General features: G+C 35.4%; 1 protein-coding gene across 1 annotated transcript in view; it reads left to right on the top strand.

Annotated features, from left to right (window-relative positions):
* Spata17 (spermatogenesis associated 17) overlaps nucleotides 1-20,637 on the top strand; it is a 208,551-nt gene that overhangs the window by 143,565 nt on the left and 44,349 nt on the right. The window contains exon 9 of the mRNA XM_076832137.1: nucleotides 2,842-2,977. Coding sequence (XP_076688252.1) covers nucleotides 2,842-2,977 — 136 coding nt within the window. The remainder of the gene's footprint in view (nucleotides 1-2,841; nucleotides 2,978-20,637) is intronic.

Below are 20,637 nucleotides of genomic sequence, written 5' to 3'. Positions count from 1 at the left end.
TCCCTACTCTGTTCTTAGTTACTCTCCTTATATCAAAGAAGACATTTGGCATTTGTTTTTTAGGGATTGGCTAGCTTCATTTAGCATAATCTGCTCTAATGCCATCCATTTCCCTGCAAATTTTATGATTTTGTCATTTTTTAATGCAGAGTAATACTCCATTGTGTATAAATGCCACATTTTTTTTATCCATTCGTCTATTGAAGGGCATCTAGGTTGGTTCCACAGTCTTGCTATTGTGAATTGTGCTGCTATGAACATGGATGTAGCAGTGTCCCTATAGTGTGCTCTTTTTAGGTCTTTAGGGAATAGACCGAGTAGGGGAATAGCTGGGTCAAATGATGGTTCCATTCCCAGCTTTCCCAGGAAAAGTCTTGTGCTATGGGTGTATACATGAACTTTGGATAATAATGTCCATCACATTCCACTATCATTTCTAACCCCAGAGTTGTTTTCCCAAGAGCAAATATAATCCATTCTTCTGCAGCTTTGTACAATTCAAAGCTCTGTATTACATTTATTTGTCTTATTTTAAATATTGTTAAAATATTTCTTATTAAAAATATTAAGTATAGGTGTTAAATGTCAGAAAGAAATGTGAAGAGAGATATAAAAAAGGATGAAATAATACTCCTTTCCTAAGTGTATTACTTTCAAGGACATCATGAGCATAGTGGAAAAAAAATATGAATTGTCTTAAGTAAATGAGATGATATGTATGAAAATTTTGGTATATGATAAGGGTTCAATAAAGGTTTATTGAACCTCACTTAACTTCAATTTTTCAAAGTCTAAATTTAAAATGTTTTCCTCAGAACAATTTTCTATATATTTTATTTTATTTTCCAGAGCTTGTTCTCTCTCTTTTAAAAAATATTTATTTTTTAGTTGTAGTTGGACACAATACCTTTATTTATTTATTTATTTATTTTTATGTGGTGCTGAGCATCGAATCCAGGGTCTAGCATGTGCTAGGCGAGTGCTCTACCACTGAACCACAACCCCAGGCCTCTTTTTTTTAAAATAAATGTTCCTTTTATTTAAAATTGTTTAACTTCTTTCATTGGTATTAAGTCTCCTCCGTTTACTTGTTTCTTCATGTTTAGATTTTTTTTCCTTTCTTGTTGATTTTCCCAGTTACTAATTCATTCTTAAATTTATATTAAAAGGAGACTGTAAAAATTAAGCCAAGAAATGTAAGAGAGTGGCTTTTTGACTCAGAGATTTTATTGCCCTGTGATACGACCTTTCAATTAAGACATCCTTGTAGGCTAAGACTTAAACTGATGTGTCTGGGAGTTCTCTCTATCTTCTGATACAGTCTTTAGAAGCACATAAGTACAACTGCCAGTTCATTCAAGAGATGAGCAAGGGAGGGTTTAGTAGGTAGATTGTGGATTAAAATTGTGTAATTCCATCTGTGCTTTGCTTTGGCTTTCCATAGTATCTGCTTTGCTTCAGATCGGAACTCTTTTTCATAAACTCACGTGAGAACTGACTCTTCTTATTGATACATGGACAGAGACAAAGATGGGGGAAGGGTGGGGTGGGGATATTCTGTATATATCTCTTCCTCACTCTCTTTTTCTGCAGTAACTTAGCTTCAGTTCTCAAGCTTTTCTGGGGATCTGTAGGACACATTGCCTTATTTCTCTGGGACATCTCCCTCTTCTGGCACTTTCAGTGTTAACTTTTCTCTATCAGTTAGGAATTTGCTATCTTCTTGTCACCTGTCAAAACTTTGTGTTATTTTCACCTACTTTTTCTCATCTTCTGCCCTCTTCCTTATAAGATTTTTTAAAGCCTTTTGTATCAGTGAATTCTGGAAGGGATTTGCACAGTTGACCAGGTTACACAAAAAATATATCACAATCGTAGATGTTCTGTGAGTGTTTGTAGGGTTTTTAAAGCTTTTTTTCCCTTGTATTTTGATTATACTAATATCTAAAAGTAGTAATAATAATGATAATAAAAATAACAATTGATACACATGTTACTTCTATTTTTTAACTTCTACTTTTAGCATCACCATTATTTCTTGGACTCTTGTTCTTTTCAGCCTCCACGTTTAATGTTTTATATATATTAAGTTGTTCATCCCTCATAACAACACTATATGGAAATAAAGATTCCATAAAGGTCAAGAAACAATAAGGGTACACAGGTAGCAAAGGCAGAAGTAATATATGAGTATATCTGGCTGACTCAAAAGCCCTATTATTTATCACCTTTACCAAAAAATATCCCCATTTTGGTGGTGATTTAAGTGTTTTTTTTTTAAGAGAGAGAGAGAATTTTTTAAGATTTATTTTTTTAGTTTTCGGTGGACACAGCATCTTTATTTTATTTTTATGTGGTCCTGAAGATCGAACCCAGCGCCCCATACATGCCAGGCGAGCGCATTACCACTTGAGCCACATCCCCAGCCCGTGATTTAAGTTTTTAAGAAAACATTTCAATGAGAATTGCCTGTATTGGCTCATTGGCTCTTTCTTTCTTTCTTTCTCTTTCTTTCTTCCTTTCTTCTTTTTTTTTGAAGGGGAGCTTACCATTTTAATATTAAGAGTGTTTTTACTTATGTGATAAATTTTGAGTAATTTGGCATCATTGTTGATAAATTCATTACTTAACATTGTCTATATTTGAAACTCACAAAATTCCACGAGGAAAGTTTTACTTCGTTGAAGTCAGTGACACTGATAGTCAAAGGTAGAGGTTGAAATGGAATCCAGGTATTCTGATCTCAAAGAATGAATTATTTTTATTATACTGCTTCCCTAGTATTTTAAATCAAATATCTATAGAAATAAATTTAAGAATATTCCTCAATATTTTTTTCAGGTTTTTTCCATTTTCTTCTTACCATAAAAAAGAAAAATACACTGCATCAATGCATTCATCAAGCAAATATGGCTCTGATTCTTATGGATTAAAACAATTCCGAAGTGAAAATCCTAGAAAATGGATCTGTGACAAAGTAAGTCAATAAAACATTAAAAAATAGTGTACCTTTTAAAAGAGTAAAAATTCACATTACCCAGAGAAAATATAAATATTTTCATTATAATTAAGACCTTCGTGCTTACAAAATTATTTATAGCTGTGTTTTATAAAGATGGTACAGCTGAATTAAGTCACAAGATATTTAAATTATTTTTCGCTATTGTGTTCTTGTATGTTTTATGATTGTATGCCCTATGATCAGTGACATGGAATGCTGGCTTTGACATATGATCAGGATCAGGGCTCGAATGTGAAGTCACAGAAAGGAGTTAAACTAGGGCACAGAGCTTGCTCTTAGTCTCTGTGTGTATGTATATGCTAGAAGAGAGAGAGTTGTGTGATATACATATATAATATAATGTATTCCATACATTTAACATACATATATTTCTGTGTGCAAACACATTATATGCTTATGTATGACTGGTATTTTTGTAGCCAGGCTGCAATAAAGAAGTATCATTGGCTGTTTGACTTAACAACAGACATTTATTTTCTTACAAACCTAGAGGCTGGAAGTCTGAGATCAGAGTACCAATATAGTCAATTTCTGGTGAGGCTTCTTTTCCTGGATTATAGGCAGCTGTCATTTTCCTGTGTGGTCGCATTCCTCTTCTTTATAGTCAAAGAGAAAGCAGTCTCTATATAGGTGTTTAAATCTCATCAGATGGTGATCCTACCTTCATGACTTAATCACCTCCTGAAAGGCACTATTGCTAATATAGTTGTATTATGGGTTAGGGCTTCAAAACATAAACTTCTTTTTTTTTAAGAGAGAGAGAGAGAGAATTTAAATTTTAATATTTATTTTTTAGTTTTCGGCGGACACAACATCTTCATTTGTATATGGTGCTGAGGATCTAACCCGGACTGCACGCATGCCAGGCGAGCACGCTACCGCTTGAGCCACATCCCCAGCCCCAAAAACATAAATTTCAAGGAGACACAATTCAGTAAATAGCATTCCATATCTGCTCCTACTCCCAGAAAAAACTGATGTCCTCTTACATACCAAGAAATACTTTCCATCCTAATAATTCTAAGAGGCTTAAAACATGCCAGTGCCCACTGTCTCATTTAAATATGATCTAAGCCATTGGAACATGAAAAGGATGTCCACTATGACTATTACTATTCAATATTTTAACTACTTAATTTCATATTTTGAATGTGAATAAAATGATCTATATCTCATTTTCTATTTGAAATAAACATTTTTGCTTTTATGTCTCCTCACCATTGTATTTAATTTAAGGAAGTAGGCCTTCTCTTAAAATATAAATGACTTATCTTAGAACATTAAAGTAAGAAATATTCTTGTACAAAAGGTTTGTTTCCTTAAATAACAGTACTTCCTTTTGTTTTTCTGCAATAGATTCACTTTACACCTTGTTATGTATTCCAAGAATACATTGCACAGAAGAAGTCAATTAATGAATATAAAGAAACTTTTAGACACTCACTAAAAGAACAAATAATTTATTTTGTTTTTTTTTTGAGGAATCTGGATATTTCTGTATACCAAAAATTAACCCTAAATAATTGTTCTTGTATTCCTTGAAAATTTAAGAAAGAAAAGTACACGGATTCTTTAAATATTAGTAAAACATTGGCCCAAACTCTACACAAAACTGTATAGAAAATAGTAAATTTGAGTCTACTTCCTGCCTCCTTTCTTACCTTCCTTTGTCCTTCCTTCTTTCTTCCATCCCTTTATTTTTACTTCCCATCTTCCATCTTATCTCTTTAAATAAACATATTAAATAAACAAATTAGTCCTTTGTGGGACTAAAGTTAACCTCCACATAATATAGAAATAGTCCATTTGTTGGTTATATGTAAAATCTTAGAATTTTTTTTTTTTAAGGAGAGAGTGAGAGAGGGAGAGAGAGAGAGAGAATTTTAATATTTATTTTTTAGTTATCGGCGGACACAACATCTTTGTTTGTATGTGGTGCTGAGGATCGAACCCGGGCCGCACGCATGCCAGGCGAGCACACTACCGCTTGAGCCACATTCCCAGCCCCAAATCTTAGAATTTTAAAAAATATTTTAATTTGCTCTTAGGTGACTTGAGACTTCCAGCCAATAGGTTGCCAAAAGTAGGCTTATTTTTACTTGCTTTTTTAAAACTTTTTTTTTTTTTTTTTGGAAAATTAGATGACAAAACTTATTATTAGTGGATAAAAGATAGAGAAACTAGAGCTATTAGTTTCGAAATGTTGAAGAAAGAAAGGACTGACATTGAATTATATAAAGTATTTATACACATTTAAATGTACATAGATTTAGTTGAGTTCTCCAACCTATCCATTAAGTTTTAAGATTGCCTATATGAATAATTTACTTTGTCTTTTATCATCCTTAAACATGGAAGTTATAGTTTCTAAATTATTTGCTACCTAATTGTGTTGAAGGGTATCAATTGCCAGAAAATAAAATATTTAATGTTCTTTTTCTAACCACATTCACATTATATCAACTAATATATAGTACCATTTATTTTTGTTTTATTTTTAATGCTATTGATCAAAGAAATCACTAAGTCAGCCCATTGAGAGGAGATAATACTAATTTCTCTCTGAATGTATGAAAATCAATAATAAAAAATAGCATATATACAATTTTTCTAAAAAGTGGAAATAAGTAATGAAAATAATATATATAATATAATTTACTTGTATTTCTCTGGTCTACTTATAAACTGTCCCAAATTAAATTTAGACTCTAAGGTTGTGTTTTTAAATGTTCAAACTTTTAAGTTTGGGTAAATACTTTGTAAATTCAGTATTTAAAATAGATGTGAAATTAAATAAGGAGAGCCTACCAGTTAGTCACTATTAATTTAATCAATTTGGGTAAGTCTAAAGGAGTTGTACAGTAAAATTCAGTGTACTAAAAACATTCTTTTGGTTGTCAAAACATTCACATATGTTCATATTTACTGAAGCAGAAATGATAGTCTTAGGCCTTTATCTGAATTGGAATGAGTTTCCATATGCATTTTCAATGTCTGATTTTAATGGAACCATTTCATGTTTTTCCTTGTTTGCAAAATTCAGGAAGAGACTATTTTAAGATGGTTCATGTTGATAGTGCCTTTCCTCATATGCCTATTATAGGTGAATTACAACAGTGGAGCAGGCCTTTTCCCTTATTTTCACATGCATTTTTGGTCCTAAACAGGATTTTATAAGCTACAAAGCATAAAAATATCCAGTACTCCAAAGAATTAATTTAGAGAACCTAAGCATATTGCACAGAACATAAAGTTGACCTTTACTGTCTACAGCTTTTGGAATGGAGTGGGATGTGGAACACATCATAGATTTAATGTGGCACATCGTTGTCTGCAGAAACTTGGGTGGGACTGTGACTGCTTGCCCATTGCACCCAGTGATTGAATCTGCTGTCACCAGCATCCTGATAATAATGAACATTCAGCTTAACGACCGTGATTATGATTATCATAATTGATGTGCAAGTGCAGTGTGTGGGGATCATTACAGCTGAACTGTACAGCAGAGAAACATGCCTCAGTTATGGATAATTTTACTTTTATGCATTGATTGGGATAAAATATGCCTTTCTATTTAAACAGACCAGCTTCATATAATTTTAAGAATCTTTCTGTATGTGCTGATTGATGATTATACACTTGCTGAAAAACAACCCCTTACATTTGTTTGTTTTGTGTTGTTTCATTTCATTAGTAAATGTAAACAATTAAATAATTAGGTGTAATTGAGGGAAAATAGTTTGCTTATGAGGATGGCCTTCTATAATCAAATATTCAGTTAAGTGTTTCTCTTTCTCCCTCTCTTTCTTACTCTTCCTCTCAATCAGAAAAATAAAGACTGAACTTATTATTTTCTTTCACTGACTACCCTTGTTTAGTCTTCCTAAGGTTGGTAGGCTTATGGAAAATATAAATTTATATAAATTTTCATTATAAAGCTAGAGATATTTGTACATGCATATGTATGTATATACAGTCTATTATGCACTTAAAAAACTATGGCAGAACAAAATATTGTATCATGTTATTTGTGAAAATAATATTTAACCTATAGACAGTTTAAAGATGTAAAGTAAAAGATATATAAATTTATGCAATCTTTTATTAAATTCTTTTTAATCACTGTTTTGCTTCTGATCAATTTGTTACATTATTCAGTCATTTTCAATTACAGTTTTAGTAATGACTTCAACAGAGTTTCTGGTTTGAATGTTAATTTGTGAATAAAAATAATATGTGCAGTGATGTATCCAAGATTTTCAAAAAATTAGATCTGATCACATTAATCTATGATCATTAACCAAAGGGCTCACTTTGCATTTTACTCTAAAGTATTTTATTTGAGTAATAAACAAACATAATGGTAAAAAAATAATAAAGAAGTATGGTGAGCCATTTTTGGAAAATTTATGACTACAGTAATGTCTAAAATTGAGAGATTCTCAATCAGATTATTAATAACTGTACAGCTCTAAAGAGATTCTGCTAAAGGTTTCCTTCTGAGGTCTGTAAAATTTACATCACCCCAGGTAAAATGCTTGCCCTAGATGTGCAGCTGTACACTGTGGTGGAGGACAAAATCTTTGTTTGACAGTGAGAGGTTTTACAGCTTACCTATAAAATTTTCCATCTGAGATTTTTAGACGAAAGTGATTTGTAAAGTTTATAAAAAAGTGCCACTTTTCTCTACATCATTGGTTTTCTGTAATAACAAGAATTAAATTCTTCATCTGATGAGCATCACAGAATATGTTATCTCTGCACTTCTCTGCAATTAAACTCTTGACCTTAATGTTTTTGAATGCAAAAGCCTCAATTTGCTTTCTTGTGTTGTTAAAAACTAGGTCCAGCCCCTAGTGGGGATTTTGGCCTCTATACCTTAGTACTTTCATCCTCATGTATAGGATCATTGCTTTAATTTCTTTCTGTGCTATCCTTGTCTTGATTTGGCTTGGCAAAAGAGCAGGCTGACCAGATTCACAGGGCCCTACATGACTAAAAACATAACTAAGAAATAGACTTTTTGCTGTAGAAAGAGACTGGCTTTGCTCTTAAGAATCCTGGAAGTACTTGATACATTTTATGAATATAAGAGCATTAATCATGCTTAGTTGACTATTACTCTGGCTACATCTGGAGGTTCCATGTGGAAAGTAAAAGGAAAATTTGTGTGTACTTACAGTCAGGCCCCTAATAAACTATTTAGCATCAATATTTGGGAGCCGCTACTGAGGGGAACATTCTGACACATGTTTTTGCCTCAATTAATTCCTGAAAGAAAGTTTCTGAGTCAGAAGATGTGATGATTAATTTTGTGTATCAGTTTTACTAGGCTATCATATCATTATTTAATCAAATACTGACCTATGAATGCTGTGCAGGTATTTTACAGACAAGGTTAAAATCTACAGCCCATTGATTTTAAGTAGATTCCCTTCCATAATGTGGGTGGGCTTCATCTAATCAGTAGAAGGCCTTGAGGGAAAAACTTAGGTTTCCCACAGAAGAAATTCTGCCTCAAGACTGCAACATCAACCCCTCCCTGTATTTCAGCCGGTGAACCTGCCCTACAGATTTTAAAGCTGCCAGTTTCCAGAATTGCATTTGCCAATTTCTTAAAATAAATTCTCTTTCAACCATGTGGCCCTGAAATTCCAGCATAATTTACATTGTGTGATTGCAAAATCTACATTTAAATGAGCCATATTACTGAGTCTGTTATCTTTATTCTAGGTACAGTTTTCTACCCTGTCATTGGCCTAATCTAGCTCTTTGTCTACAGGTTAAAATATGCATAGTCAGTAGACATAAACAATCATTCCTCTCCAACTTTTGAGGCTCTTTGTGTTATTGGACTTCAATCTCCATTTATCTCTCCATGCTGATTATCCCCTGAATTTCAGCATTTCTTGTGCAATCTCTGTGCCTTGCTCCCATCCAATAAATGGAATAACAAGCAATTTAACTGAGTTTCATGTTAAAATTACATTTGATATGACTGGATTGCAGTAATATTTCATAAGTTTAGAAAATTTAGCAGAGAAACACTTAAAGAATATAAACCACTTGCATTTATTCTTGTAGTCCTATTGTAACTTTGATGCATATAATTTACCACACAGACATACATGCAGAAAGTGAGATTGTACTTGATATATTTTGGGGGAGCCTGTTTTACTCAGTTGCCATTTTCAAACATAATAATTTGCTTGGAGACCCTTGGTTAGTTTTTCTTTAAAGATTAATAGTGGATATGACTTACAGTTTATAATTTTCATTTAATTTTCCTGGGTACACAGTGGTACCTCTCAATATATAGATTTAGTCTTTTTCTATTACTTCTAAAATTTTTCTTAAGATTATAATTTTAAATATTCTTTTTAAATTACTTTACCATCTCAAGAACTCTAATTATATTGAAGGTTGGATTTTCTTTGCCCATTTTCTGTGTTAAATACTTTCTCTTTGACCATTTTTACTTATTTATCTCTTTTTCTTTTCCTTTGTTGTTTTTCTTCTTTTCTTTAGTGAATATTACTAAATTTTCATTCACATCTATTTTTCTTGAGCCAAGTATAATTTAATATTCATATCTGATACAGTTTTTCCTTTGTCCTTGATTTCTTTCCTGGGTTCAAGTAAGTTTTCCTGTATACTGTTTTATTTTTTGGTTCATTTAAGTTCTTGGTTTGCACATATATGATTATAGGGGTTTTATATTAAAAAATTTCTAAATCCTTTCTAGAGAATACTCAATTCAATTTGAAATGTTGAATTTATATCTTATTTATTTCTTACAGTGACTTCCATGAAGTTTTTACTTTTCTTGTTCTTTTACATTTTATGGAAAGAGATCCAAGGCCAAGTGCACACATTTCTGTAAATATAGTAAGTTTAGTATTTGAGTGAAATTATATTATAAAGGACAGAGAAGAGTTGATGATTTTGTCTTTACAGGATCCTTATTTTTACATTTTTTCTTCCTTTCCCTGATCCTGTGACTCTAGTGGGGTATCTTCCTTCCTTTCCTAGAGGTAATCTCCTCTCTTCTCTGAAACTGGTGCCATGAGCAATCAAGTCCCAGGACTGTGTTCAGCACTTTGACATTTCAGTTTTGCACTTACTCTTTCTGATGGTGATTCTGTTCATGCTTTGTCTGTGTCTTCTGTGTCCCTTGGCTCTTTCTGTGTATTCAGTAATCCTTTTTTCACCTTGCTTTCTACACACTCAGGTTTGTATCAGTCGGGGTATATACTGTATTCACCCTGTTGGAATTCGATGTTTAAGTACAAGAAATGTGTGTTCTCTCTCTCCTAGTTAATACTGAAGGAATTATTGCATATAGTTCTTCTTGTGCTCCTTGATGTAAGCATGTGGTTTTGGTAGGGGAGTGGATGCATGGTATTATTAAGTGCTTTTGGTGGGAGGTGCTTGATATTATTATGTGATTTTGGTAGGGAAGAAGGGGGGGATGAGGTATAGAGAGATTTGGATTTAAGCAACTTACCTTTTTTAGAACCAGCTAAACCTCCCTGAAGGTCACATTTAGTGGCAGTTGTCTTTAACCATTCAACAAATGCTCTTTAAGCACCTTCTTTGAATCAGGCACACCAGGCTGGGCATCAAGGATATAATCTTGAGTGAAAACAAACGTCTTTTGTTCCCATTAAGTTCAAAGACTGGTAGAAATACAAGAAATTAATCACTAATCTAAATGCTCCAAAGAAAAAGGTTATCGATCTATGAAACTATATAATAAAGATGCTCAGGTGTTCTGGGCAATCTGAAGGAACTCTAGAGGAAATGGTGCTTATGTTGATATGTGAAGACATGGTAATCATAAGCTTTGTCTGTAGGGGGAGGCATGCAGTACTTGATGAGTGAGTGGATGAAGCAGGTAAACAGAAGGATCAGTATGTATTAACAACTGTGATTGCAGAGAATATGAATATCCAGTTCCCAAGCAACTTGAACTTTTCAGTTTCAAGGAACTGAAAAGAGGTTATCAGGGCTGAATTTCCTAGGGTTTAGAGCAGAGATGTTGGATGATAAGGCTGGAAATTAGGTGAGAAACAGAATTTGTAAATAAACTCCAAACTATCTTAAAGATTTGATCTTTACGAGACTTGAAATGTTTTAAGCAAGGATTGAGATGAAATTTGTGCTTTTAAAAGATCATTCAGTGTATAATGTGGATAATAAATTTTAGAGAGGCCAAAATGAATTGGGGAAAAGACAAGTTTGGCAGCAGTTAGTCCAGGGAAGATTTAATGGTAATTTGTTTTAGAAGAGTGGCAGTGGATTTGGAGAGATAAGAATTAATTCAGCAATATTCAGAACACAGACCCCTATGATGTTAAAGCTTGAAAATGATTTGGATATGATTAATAAAGAAGGAAGTCAGTGGCTCAGAAGACTGAGGCAGGAGGATTGCAAGCTCAAAACCTGATTTAGGAACTTAGCGAGTCTTTAAAAAAGGCCTGGGATGCATCATCCAAAGTACATGTATGAAGACACGAATTGATGTCAACATACTTCATATACAACAAGATATATGAAAATTTTTTTGTGCTGTATATGTGTTATAAGAATTGTAATGCATTCTTCTGTTATTTATTTTTTTAAAGAAAATCAATAAAAACAAAAAATAAAAAAGCCTGGGATGTGGCTCAGTATTTAAGTATACCTGGGTTCAATCCCTGGTATGAAAAAAAAAATGGAAAAGGAAACATAAATAGAAAAGAGAGCATGACTTCATACTTGGTCATGTCTGTGTTTGAGATGACTTTGACTCATCTAATTAGAGATGTCAAATAGATACTTGAATATAGAAGTCAGTTGCCTGGAACTGCAGTCTTGAATAGAGGCACAACATTGAGTCTATTGGGTTTATAAAAATAAATAATCAAAACTACAAAAGTGGATTCAATTTTGCCTAGAGTGAAAATATAGAATGAGAGAGTGTTGTTCATAGTGGTGCATGACTATAATCCCAGCTGAGGGACTGAGGCAGGAGCATCAGAAGTTTAAGGCCAGCCTGGGCAACTTAGCCAGAATCTGTCTCATAATATTAAGCATATTTTGAGGGACAGAGACACCCCTAGTTTTAATCCCCAGTACCAAGAGAGAATGTTATGGTTTAGATGTGATATGTCCCCCAAAAGTTCATGTGTGAGACAATACAAGAAAGTTCAGAGGAGAAATGATTGGGTTGAAGGGGTCTTAACCCAATCAGTGATTTAATCCCCTGATAGGGATTAACTGAGTGGTAACTGGAGTGATAAGGTGTGACTAGAGGAGGTGGGAATTAGGGCATGACTTTGGTGTATATATTTTATCTGGAGAGTGAAGTCTCTCTCTGCTTCTTGGTCACCTTGATATGAGCTGCTTCTCTCTGCCACTCTCTCCCGAGGAATGGGGCCATCTTTCTATGGACTAAGACCTCTGAAACCTTGAGCCCTCAAGTAAATTCTTCCTCCTCTATAATCGTGCTGGTCAGGTTCTTTAGTCACAGCAGTGAAACAGCTAACTAAAACAGAGAAGAAAGAGAGGGAGAGGAGGGCTAGGAGTTTTGATGAATACCCCTATTTAAAAGCCATTTGGAATAAAATAAGGCTGAAGAGAAGTTGGATAAAATATGAGGAAAACCAAGATGCTTACCAAAGAAATCAAGGAGCAGTAATGCAATAAAAAAGAGGGAGTGAGGAGCCATGTCAAATGATACCACAAAGTCAAATAAGATGAGTACTGAGCAATCCATGGTGTCAGCAAAATAAAGGGTCCTGGTTCCTTAGCAGGAGCTGACTTAATGACATCATGGAGACTAACCCAAACTGGAGTGGGTTGAGGAGGTAGTGAAAAGTAAAAATGGAAATAATGAGATGTAGTTAATACTTTGAATAAGTAGAGCTGTGAATGGAAAAAGAGCTATAGGTGTAGGGAGATAGAAGATATCTCCCATTCAAGATGGAAGACATTACCATGAGTGAATTAGGTTAGGCCGTGTATCTACCATTGTATAACAAACTTCTTATGATTTTATGTTATTTTGTCTTTGAAATTTATCTTTCCACATTTTCACATTTGTGAGGTAAACTGTATTCCTGCAGCTCCATGTTTACCCATAAATGTATTTCTTTAGAAATACGTTTCTAACAATGGGAACAGTAGGCTAAAGCAGTGCTCCTGTCCATGTGGTGGTTTTGCAATTTTTCAAGTGTATTTTTAGTTGTCACAACAGAATGGAAGATGCTGCAGGAATCTAATAGGTGGTCTTCAGGAATCTTTTTACTACTTTTTATAATGCACAGGTTAGCCCCTCACAATAAAGAATCATCTGCTTAAAATGTCAGTTATCCATTGTTTGGAAACCTTGGGTTAAAAAGTATACACATGTTTAAGACTTTTGATCCATCTTCCCAAATGTCTTATGGAAAAATTAATGTATATTTCCAGCAGTTTGTGTGTGTTTTCATTTCCTTACCTTCTTATTAACACTGAGTATTGTTGTATCATCATTAATTTTGTAGGTGAAAATGACATCATTAAAAACTTACATTGTTTTGATAACTTATGCTAAAAATATTTTAGGATATTTATTGGCATCTTAATACTTTGTAAATTACATGTTTATTGTTTATCCATGTTTCTTTTTATGAGTTTGCCATTTTTGTCTTTCCAATTTGCCGCAGTCTCTGGCTGGGCACAAATCACGAGTCTCCACACAGCTTGTAGATTCAAACAGCAATTCTTTATTCCTGAACTCACACCGGCCGTCTACAAACACGTTCTGGGGAAATCCATATTCTCTGCCCAAATCCACACTCTGCCCTAATCCACACTCTGCCCAAATCCACTACTCTGCCCAAATCCACTCCACATGGGCTTCTGTCTCCCAAAATATACTGTCTGACCCTAAGAACTCAAGAGGAACTCAGCAGCAGGATACGCCCTATTCTAAAGGGGGAACCCCCTAATCTCCTATTATGCTAAACTGCCCTATTCTAAAGGGGGAACACCCTAATCTCCTATTATGCTAAACCGCCCTGGTCCTTGAGCAAGGTCACCTTTCAGAAGTCCTTCCACTAGACAGCATGGGAGTAAGCTGGAAAGGAGATTGTCATACCTACTTGGCTGATGGCTCCCAGCATCTCCTCCCTTCTGATTAATTAAACAACAAGTAATGTGGCTTAAGGACCGTGCCTGGTAGGTTGTCCAGTTCAACATATGGTTCTTACCCGTCATTGGAAAACTGACCTTTAGGCGTCAGCCTCCTGTCTTAGGTTGATACCACTGCAACTGGATCATACCCGTCACTGACTACCCGTCCAGCATACAGCCATACTTGTGGATAGGTCTATGCACCAGTGGGGGGGTGAGGTTCTTTGCCTCACCTCTGTTGGCCCCCAAATTTGGCCTTGGTGCCAGTGGGGGAGTGAGGTTAATGTGGCTTAAGGACCGTGCCTGGTAGGTTGTCCAATTCAACATATGGTTCTTACCCGTCATTGGAAAACTGACCTTTAGGCGTCAGCCTCCTGTCTTAGGTTGATACCACTGCAATTGGATCATACCCGTCACTGACTACTGGTCCAGCATATAGCCATTGGCCCCCAAATTTAGACCATCACTAGCAGAAGGGAGGAGGATACAGAAATGCCACGACACCAAGCCAATTGACAGTTCCTTTGGAAAAATTGCATCATTGGTGACACCATCAGCAAAGATATGTCAGCATTACCACAATTAACATGTGGTGCGCTGGCAAGGAAATAAAAATTGCATCACTGGTGACACCATCAGCAAAGATATGCCAGCATTACCACAATTTGCTGCACTAAACGATAGTTACATAGTCCAGGCAAGTTCTGTAAGCAGTTCAAAGTGGAGGAATCTATCAATCTGTCCGTCTCCTCCCAAAGTCCGTTTCCTCCCAAAGTCCGTTTCCTCCCAAAGTAAGTTGACTCCTTGATTGAGCATACTTGTTGAGTTATATTCATTGGAATGAAGATAGGAATTCTGGCACTGATGCTAAAGAGACATTATCCTGAAAAGAATTATTAAATATAATGAAAAGGAAAGGTGAAAGTAAACAAACAGATCTGTTAACCTCCTTAAAAAACAATCCTTAACAGCTGTTTACCTGATTTAAATTAGTAAACAAGTAGATCTGTTAACCACCTTTAAAAAGAATCCTTAACAGCTGTTTACTTAATTTAAATCACGTGAATAAAAAAAATAATAATTTGGATCCATTTTTCATGAGCGCTCCTCATATATGAAATATGGACATACGCACACACAGACATATAACACAAAACATAAATGTGCAAACAAACGTACAACACATAAGATAATAATAAAGGCCTTGTAGCTTTACCTAGGTGAATTCTCCATTGCAATGTTTAAAAACTCCAGTCAAAAAATAAAACTGATCAGAAAAACATTAACCTAGGTTTGTATGAGCTCAAAAAATAAAAATAGAACCTTATGATGTGGAAAAATGCAATAATAAAATAGATATTGAAAAAAGCATCCTGGTTAATCACAGTCGCAGATGTAAGAATGGCCAAGCTGGAGTTCTGGATATCAGCTGTTATGGATTTGAGTCAAATCATCTTCTTTTCGATCTGTAGAAATCGTTTTGGTTAGTCTTTCTGGAATCCAAATTGGCTGCTGTTCTCCCTGTGGAAACACGCAAACAGAGCCCCGACTCCAGACAATTACTGGGTCAGGACCTTTCCATTGTCCTGTTAGAATATCTTTCCAAAGAACTTTAGGCTTATGCACATTTTTTGGATACATATGCCTTTCCGCAGCACTAAGTCCTGATGAATCCAAATTTAAAAAGTTTAGAGTAAAAAGCGTTATTTTAAGTTTATCTTTGGGGGATATATACCCCTTTCCAATTCCCTCTTTTTGCTTTAATAAGTACGTTTTAATAGTTTGATGAGCTCTTTCAACTATGCCTTGTCCCTGTGGATTGTATGGAATTCCTGTTATATGAGTAATACCAAATGATGAGCAAAATTGTTTAAAAGAGGTAGAGGTATAGCCAGGACCGTTATCAGTTTTTAACTGTTTAGGAACGCCCACAGTGGCAAAATTTTGTAAGCAATGAGCTATAACATCTTTAGTTTTTTCTCCGGCATGAAGGGAGCCCATCAAAAATCCGGAAGAAGTATCAACTGTAACATGTAAATATTTTAATTTTCCAAATTCTGGCAAGTGTGTGACGTCCATCTGCCAAATATGGTTAGGTATCAGTCCTCTAGGATTGACTCCAAGATTAACTTGTGGTAAAAAGGTCACACAATTTTGACATTGTTTTATTATATGTCTGGCTTGTTCCTTAGTTATTTTAAAACGCTTTTGTAAAGTATTAGCATTAACATGGAATTTTTTATGAAAATTCGTAGCTTCTTCTAGTGTAGAGAAAATATGTATGTCATGTGTAGTTTTATCTGCTAAATCATTGCCCAAACTAAGGGCTCCAGGCAATCCTGTATGTGCTCTAATATGTCCTATAAAGAATGGGTCTTTTCTGTCCCAGATTAGACTTTGTATAGTGGAAAACAAAGAGAAAACAGTAGAAGAAGGGGAAATCCTACCAGCATCTTCAAGAGATACTATAGCATTAACTACATACTGACTATCAGAAAATAAATTAAATACAGAATCTTTAAACATTAAAAAGGCTTGTAATACTGCATTAAGCTCTACCTTTTGAGCTGATTGTTTGGGTACTAAAAATGTAAAAGTTTGATCAGGGGTAACTACTGCTGCTGTACCATTATTTGACCCATCAGTGAATATATTTGGAGCATTCATGATAGGGGTTTTTCTTGTCATTTTTGGAAAAACTACAGGATGCTTAGACCAAAAAGACAACAAAGGATTAGATGGTAAGTGATTATCAAATGAAACATTAGATTTACACATGATTATTGCCCAAGTATTTAACTCATTAGCTAACTCATCAATTTGATCCATAGTATATGGAGTAATAATTTTATTGGGAGAAATTCCAAACACTCCCTTCGCTGCTTTTATTCCTTTGAGTATTAATTGTCCTACAGCCTCAGGATACCTAGTAAGAATAGTGTTAGGAGAATAAGATAAATGTATCCACAATAATGGACCTTCTTGCCAAAATACTCCTGTAGGAATATTTTTTGTTGGTAGTACAATAAATAATAAAGGCAAACTTATATCAATTCTATCCAAATGTATATTTTCCATATATGTTTCAATAATTTTCAATGCCTTTCTTGCTTTAGGAGTTAACATGCGAGGTGAGTTTGGATCTGATGGACCTTTTAGAATATCAAATAAAGGTCCCAACTCTCCTGTTGGTATGCCTAGATAAGGCTTTATCCAATTTATGTCTCCCAATAACTTTTGAAAGTCGTTAAGTGACTTGAGTTGATCTACTCGTATTTGAATTTTTGGTGGACGGACCATGGTTGAGGATAATAGAACTCCTAAATAATTAATTGGAAAATTTAATTGTACTTTATCTATTGCTATCTCTAGATTATAATTTTTTAATAAGTTTGTAAGTGTGGTATAACATTCCAGCAATATGTTTTTATCTTTATGTGCCAATAATACATCATCCATATAGTGAAATATTTGTAGTTCAGGATTTTGATTTCTAAGTGGCTGGATTGCTTTATTAACATATATTTGACACATAGTTGCACTGTTAGCCATCCCTTGAGGGAGTACTTTCCATTCATATCTCTGATCAGGACCTTCATGATTTAATGCAGGGATAGTAAATGCAAAACGTGGACTATCCTCGGGATGAATTGGAATTGAAAAAAAAAATCTTTAATATCTATGGCTAAAACATGCCAGGTTTTTGGCAAAGCAGACAATTGAGGAATCCCTGATTGAGCAGGTCCCATAATAACCATCTCATTATTAATGGCTCTTAAATCTTGCAATAATCTCCATTTACCAGATTTCTTTTTAATGACAAAAATGGGAGTATTATTGGGAGATATGGAAGGTTGTATATGTCCTTCCGCTAATTGTTGTTTGACCAGATCATGGGCTACTTGTATCTTTTCTTTAGTCAGGGGCCACTGAGGAACCCACACTGGTCTTTCTGATTTCCAAGTAATTTTTATTGTCTCAGTGGCCCTTTCTGAAAATCCAACCCATGTCTGTCTGTTCCTTGATCTATTTGAATTGGTGCTGCTATACCTTGTCCTTGTTTTCCTGATCTTTTTTCTTTCCTAAAACCTTGTCTAGCCCTAGTAGTGGGCGCATTAGGATTGATGTTATTTGTTAACGTCAAACCTAATTGATCTAGGACATCTCGTCCCCATAAATTTATAGGAAGATGATCCAATACATAGGGCTGTATAGTTCCCTCACATCCTTCAGGATCCTTCCAATCTAATATCATTGCATTTCTATGGGGATTAGTCGCCACTCCTAGGCCTCGAAGTGTTTGAGTGGCTTGTTGTAATGGCCAATGTTTTGGACATTCCTGACTAGATATGATGCTAAGGTCTGCACCTGTGTCCAGTAGCCCATTAAAGTCGTGTCCTTGAATATTTAGTTTTAACATTGGGCGAGAATCTAAATTTAAAGACAACATAGCCCAATCTACACCTGTGGAGCCTAATCCCCTGGAACCTCTTTTTACACTATGACTAGGAAATTTATTATGTAGGCTGGGTATTATTAACAACTGTGCTATTCTATCTCCAGGTGAAATTACTGATATACCTCTTGGAGAACTAGCTATAATTTTTATTTCACCTACATAATCGGGATCAATTACCCCAGGACTTATCATAAGTCCTTTTAATGTAGATGAACTACGTCCTAATAATAAGCCTACTGTCCCTTGGGGAAGAGGTCCTTTTATTCCTGAAGGAATGATTTGAACTCCCTTCTCTGGAGTTAGTACTGCTCTGGCAGAGGCGCAGATGTCCAACCCTGCGCTCCCTCGGGTTTGTCTGATGAGGGATTTAATGGACAATGTGTCCTGGGCACTACTCTGATGGTATTGCTGGGTTCCTCCACTGCCCCGTATATTTGTGGTTGTGGGCCCCGGAGCATTGGGCCCCCTTGTCCGTTTTTTGTCAATGGAGCCTGATGCCTTTCTCCACGATATCGTGGGTAAATACCTGGTCCTTGTCCATTTTTTGATAAGGGAGTACCCTCTATGGTAGTTTGAGAACGGCATTCATTAGCCCAATGTCTCCCTCTACGGCATCGTGGGCAAATACCCGGTATTCTATTTCTTTGATACCTAGTTTTGTTAAACCCTCCTCCTATGGGGCAACTCCTTTTAAAATGTCCTGTTTGTTCACAATCATAGCATGTTTTTGGCCTGGCATTTAAAGCCTGTTGTACTGCAGCTGCCAAGACTTGCCCTTGTTCATTAATATCTCTACATAATTTAATATATGTGTTTAAATCTTCATGTCTCCATGGTCTAATAACCTCTCTGCAGCAACGATTTGCTTGGTCATAAGCCAGTTGTTTTATTAATGGCATTGCGTGTTCCGTATCCCCAAATATTTTGGCAGCCGTTTGAATTAGCCTATCTACAAAGTCAGCGTAAGGTTCATTAGCTCTCTGTATTACCTTAGATAGCTGACCTTGTAAATCTCCATGTCCTTGTAAAGTCTTCCATGCCCTAACTGCGTCTGCAGCAATTTGTGCATATATAGCAGGATCATATTCAATTTGTTGCCGCTGACCCTCAGAAGGTCCTTTCCCTAGTAACATTTCTAGATTTCTTTGAGGGTAACCGGCTGCTGCATTTCGCCTAGCTGTCTCTGCGCAAAATTCCTCATTGGCAACCTTCCATAACAAATATTGTCCTCCATTTAGCACAGATTTACACATGCTAGCCCAATATGCTGGCGTCATGTCCAAGTTAGTAATGGACTCAACCATGCTCACCGTGAAGGGAGCTTGGGGACCATAGGTTGTTACAGCCTCCTTTAACTGCTTCACTGTTTTAAAATCTAAAGCACGGTGAATTCGCTGCCCTCCTGCCTGCTCAAGTACAGGGCATGCTAATCTTCGAGGTCCTGTCTCAGGATCCCAATTATCAACTACGGGGTTTGAGGGCCACTCAGCTGTCTCTATCAGTGGGGCTGTTGGTTGAATTACGCCCTCTTGTGATAAAACGGAGTTAGTAACAGCCTCCTGTTGTGGCCTTTTTCCTAACAACCCCTTTTCCTTTAAATTTTCTTCCTCTGTCTGACTAGCTCGAGAGACCTTCTCTTTTGCTTGATCTAAAATGTCTTTCTCCATGTTCTGAACCTCTAACAATTTACTTAACATCTTTTCAGTTTGTTTTAATCTACTATAAAGATAACGCAACCCAATAAGATAACATAAAACAAAACCGAAACTGAATGAAGCAAAAACGGAATAAAAAATCGTTGTATCAATTTTCTCCTCAGGGCCGACAAACTTCAAGCCTTTAGTCAACCATTTTTTCCAGTTTGCCTGAGAAATTTCTAGGGATAGGCAGCTTGAAACAAAAACAAAATAAATCAAAAGGAGAACACATTGTTTTTTGAAATGGTCACCCATTCTCTCGCCTTCCCTCAGGGGCGAGCAATTTCACTTACCCCCAA

The sequence above is a fragment of the Callospermophilus lateralis genome, chromosome 13, assembly GCF_048772815.1.
Source record: "Callospermophilus lateralis isolate mCalLat2 chromosome 13, mCalLat2.hap1, whole genome shotgun sequence".
In the NCBI taxonomy this organism is placed as follows: domain Eukaryota; kingdom Metazoa; phylum Chordata; class Mammalia; order Rodentia; family Sciuridae; genus Callospermophilus; species Callospermophilus lateralis.
Note: the sequence above shows the minus strand (reverse complement) of the source record. Positions and strands in the feature narration are given on the sequence as shown.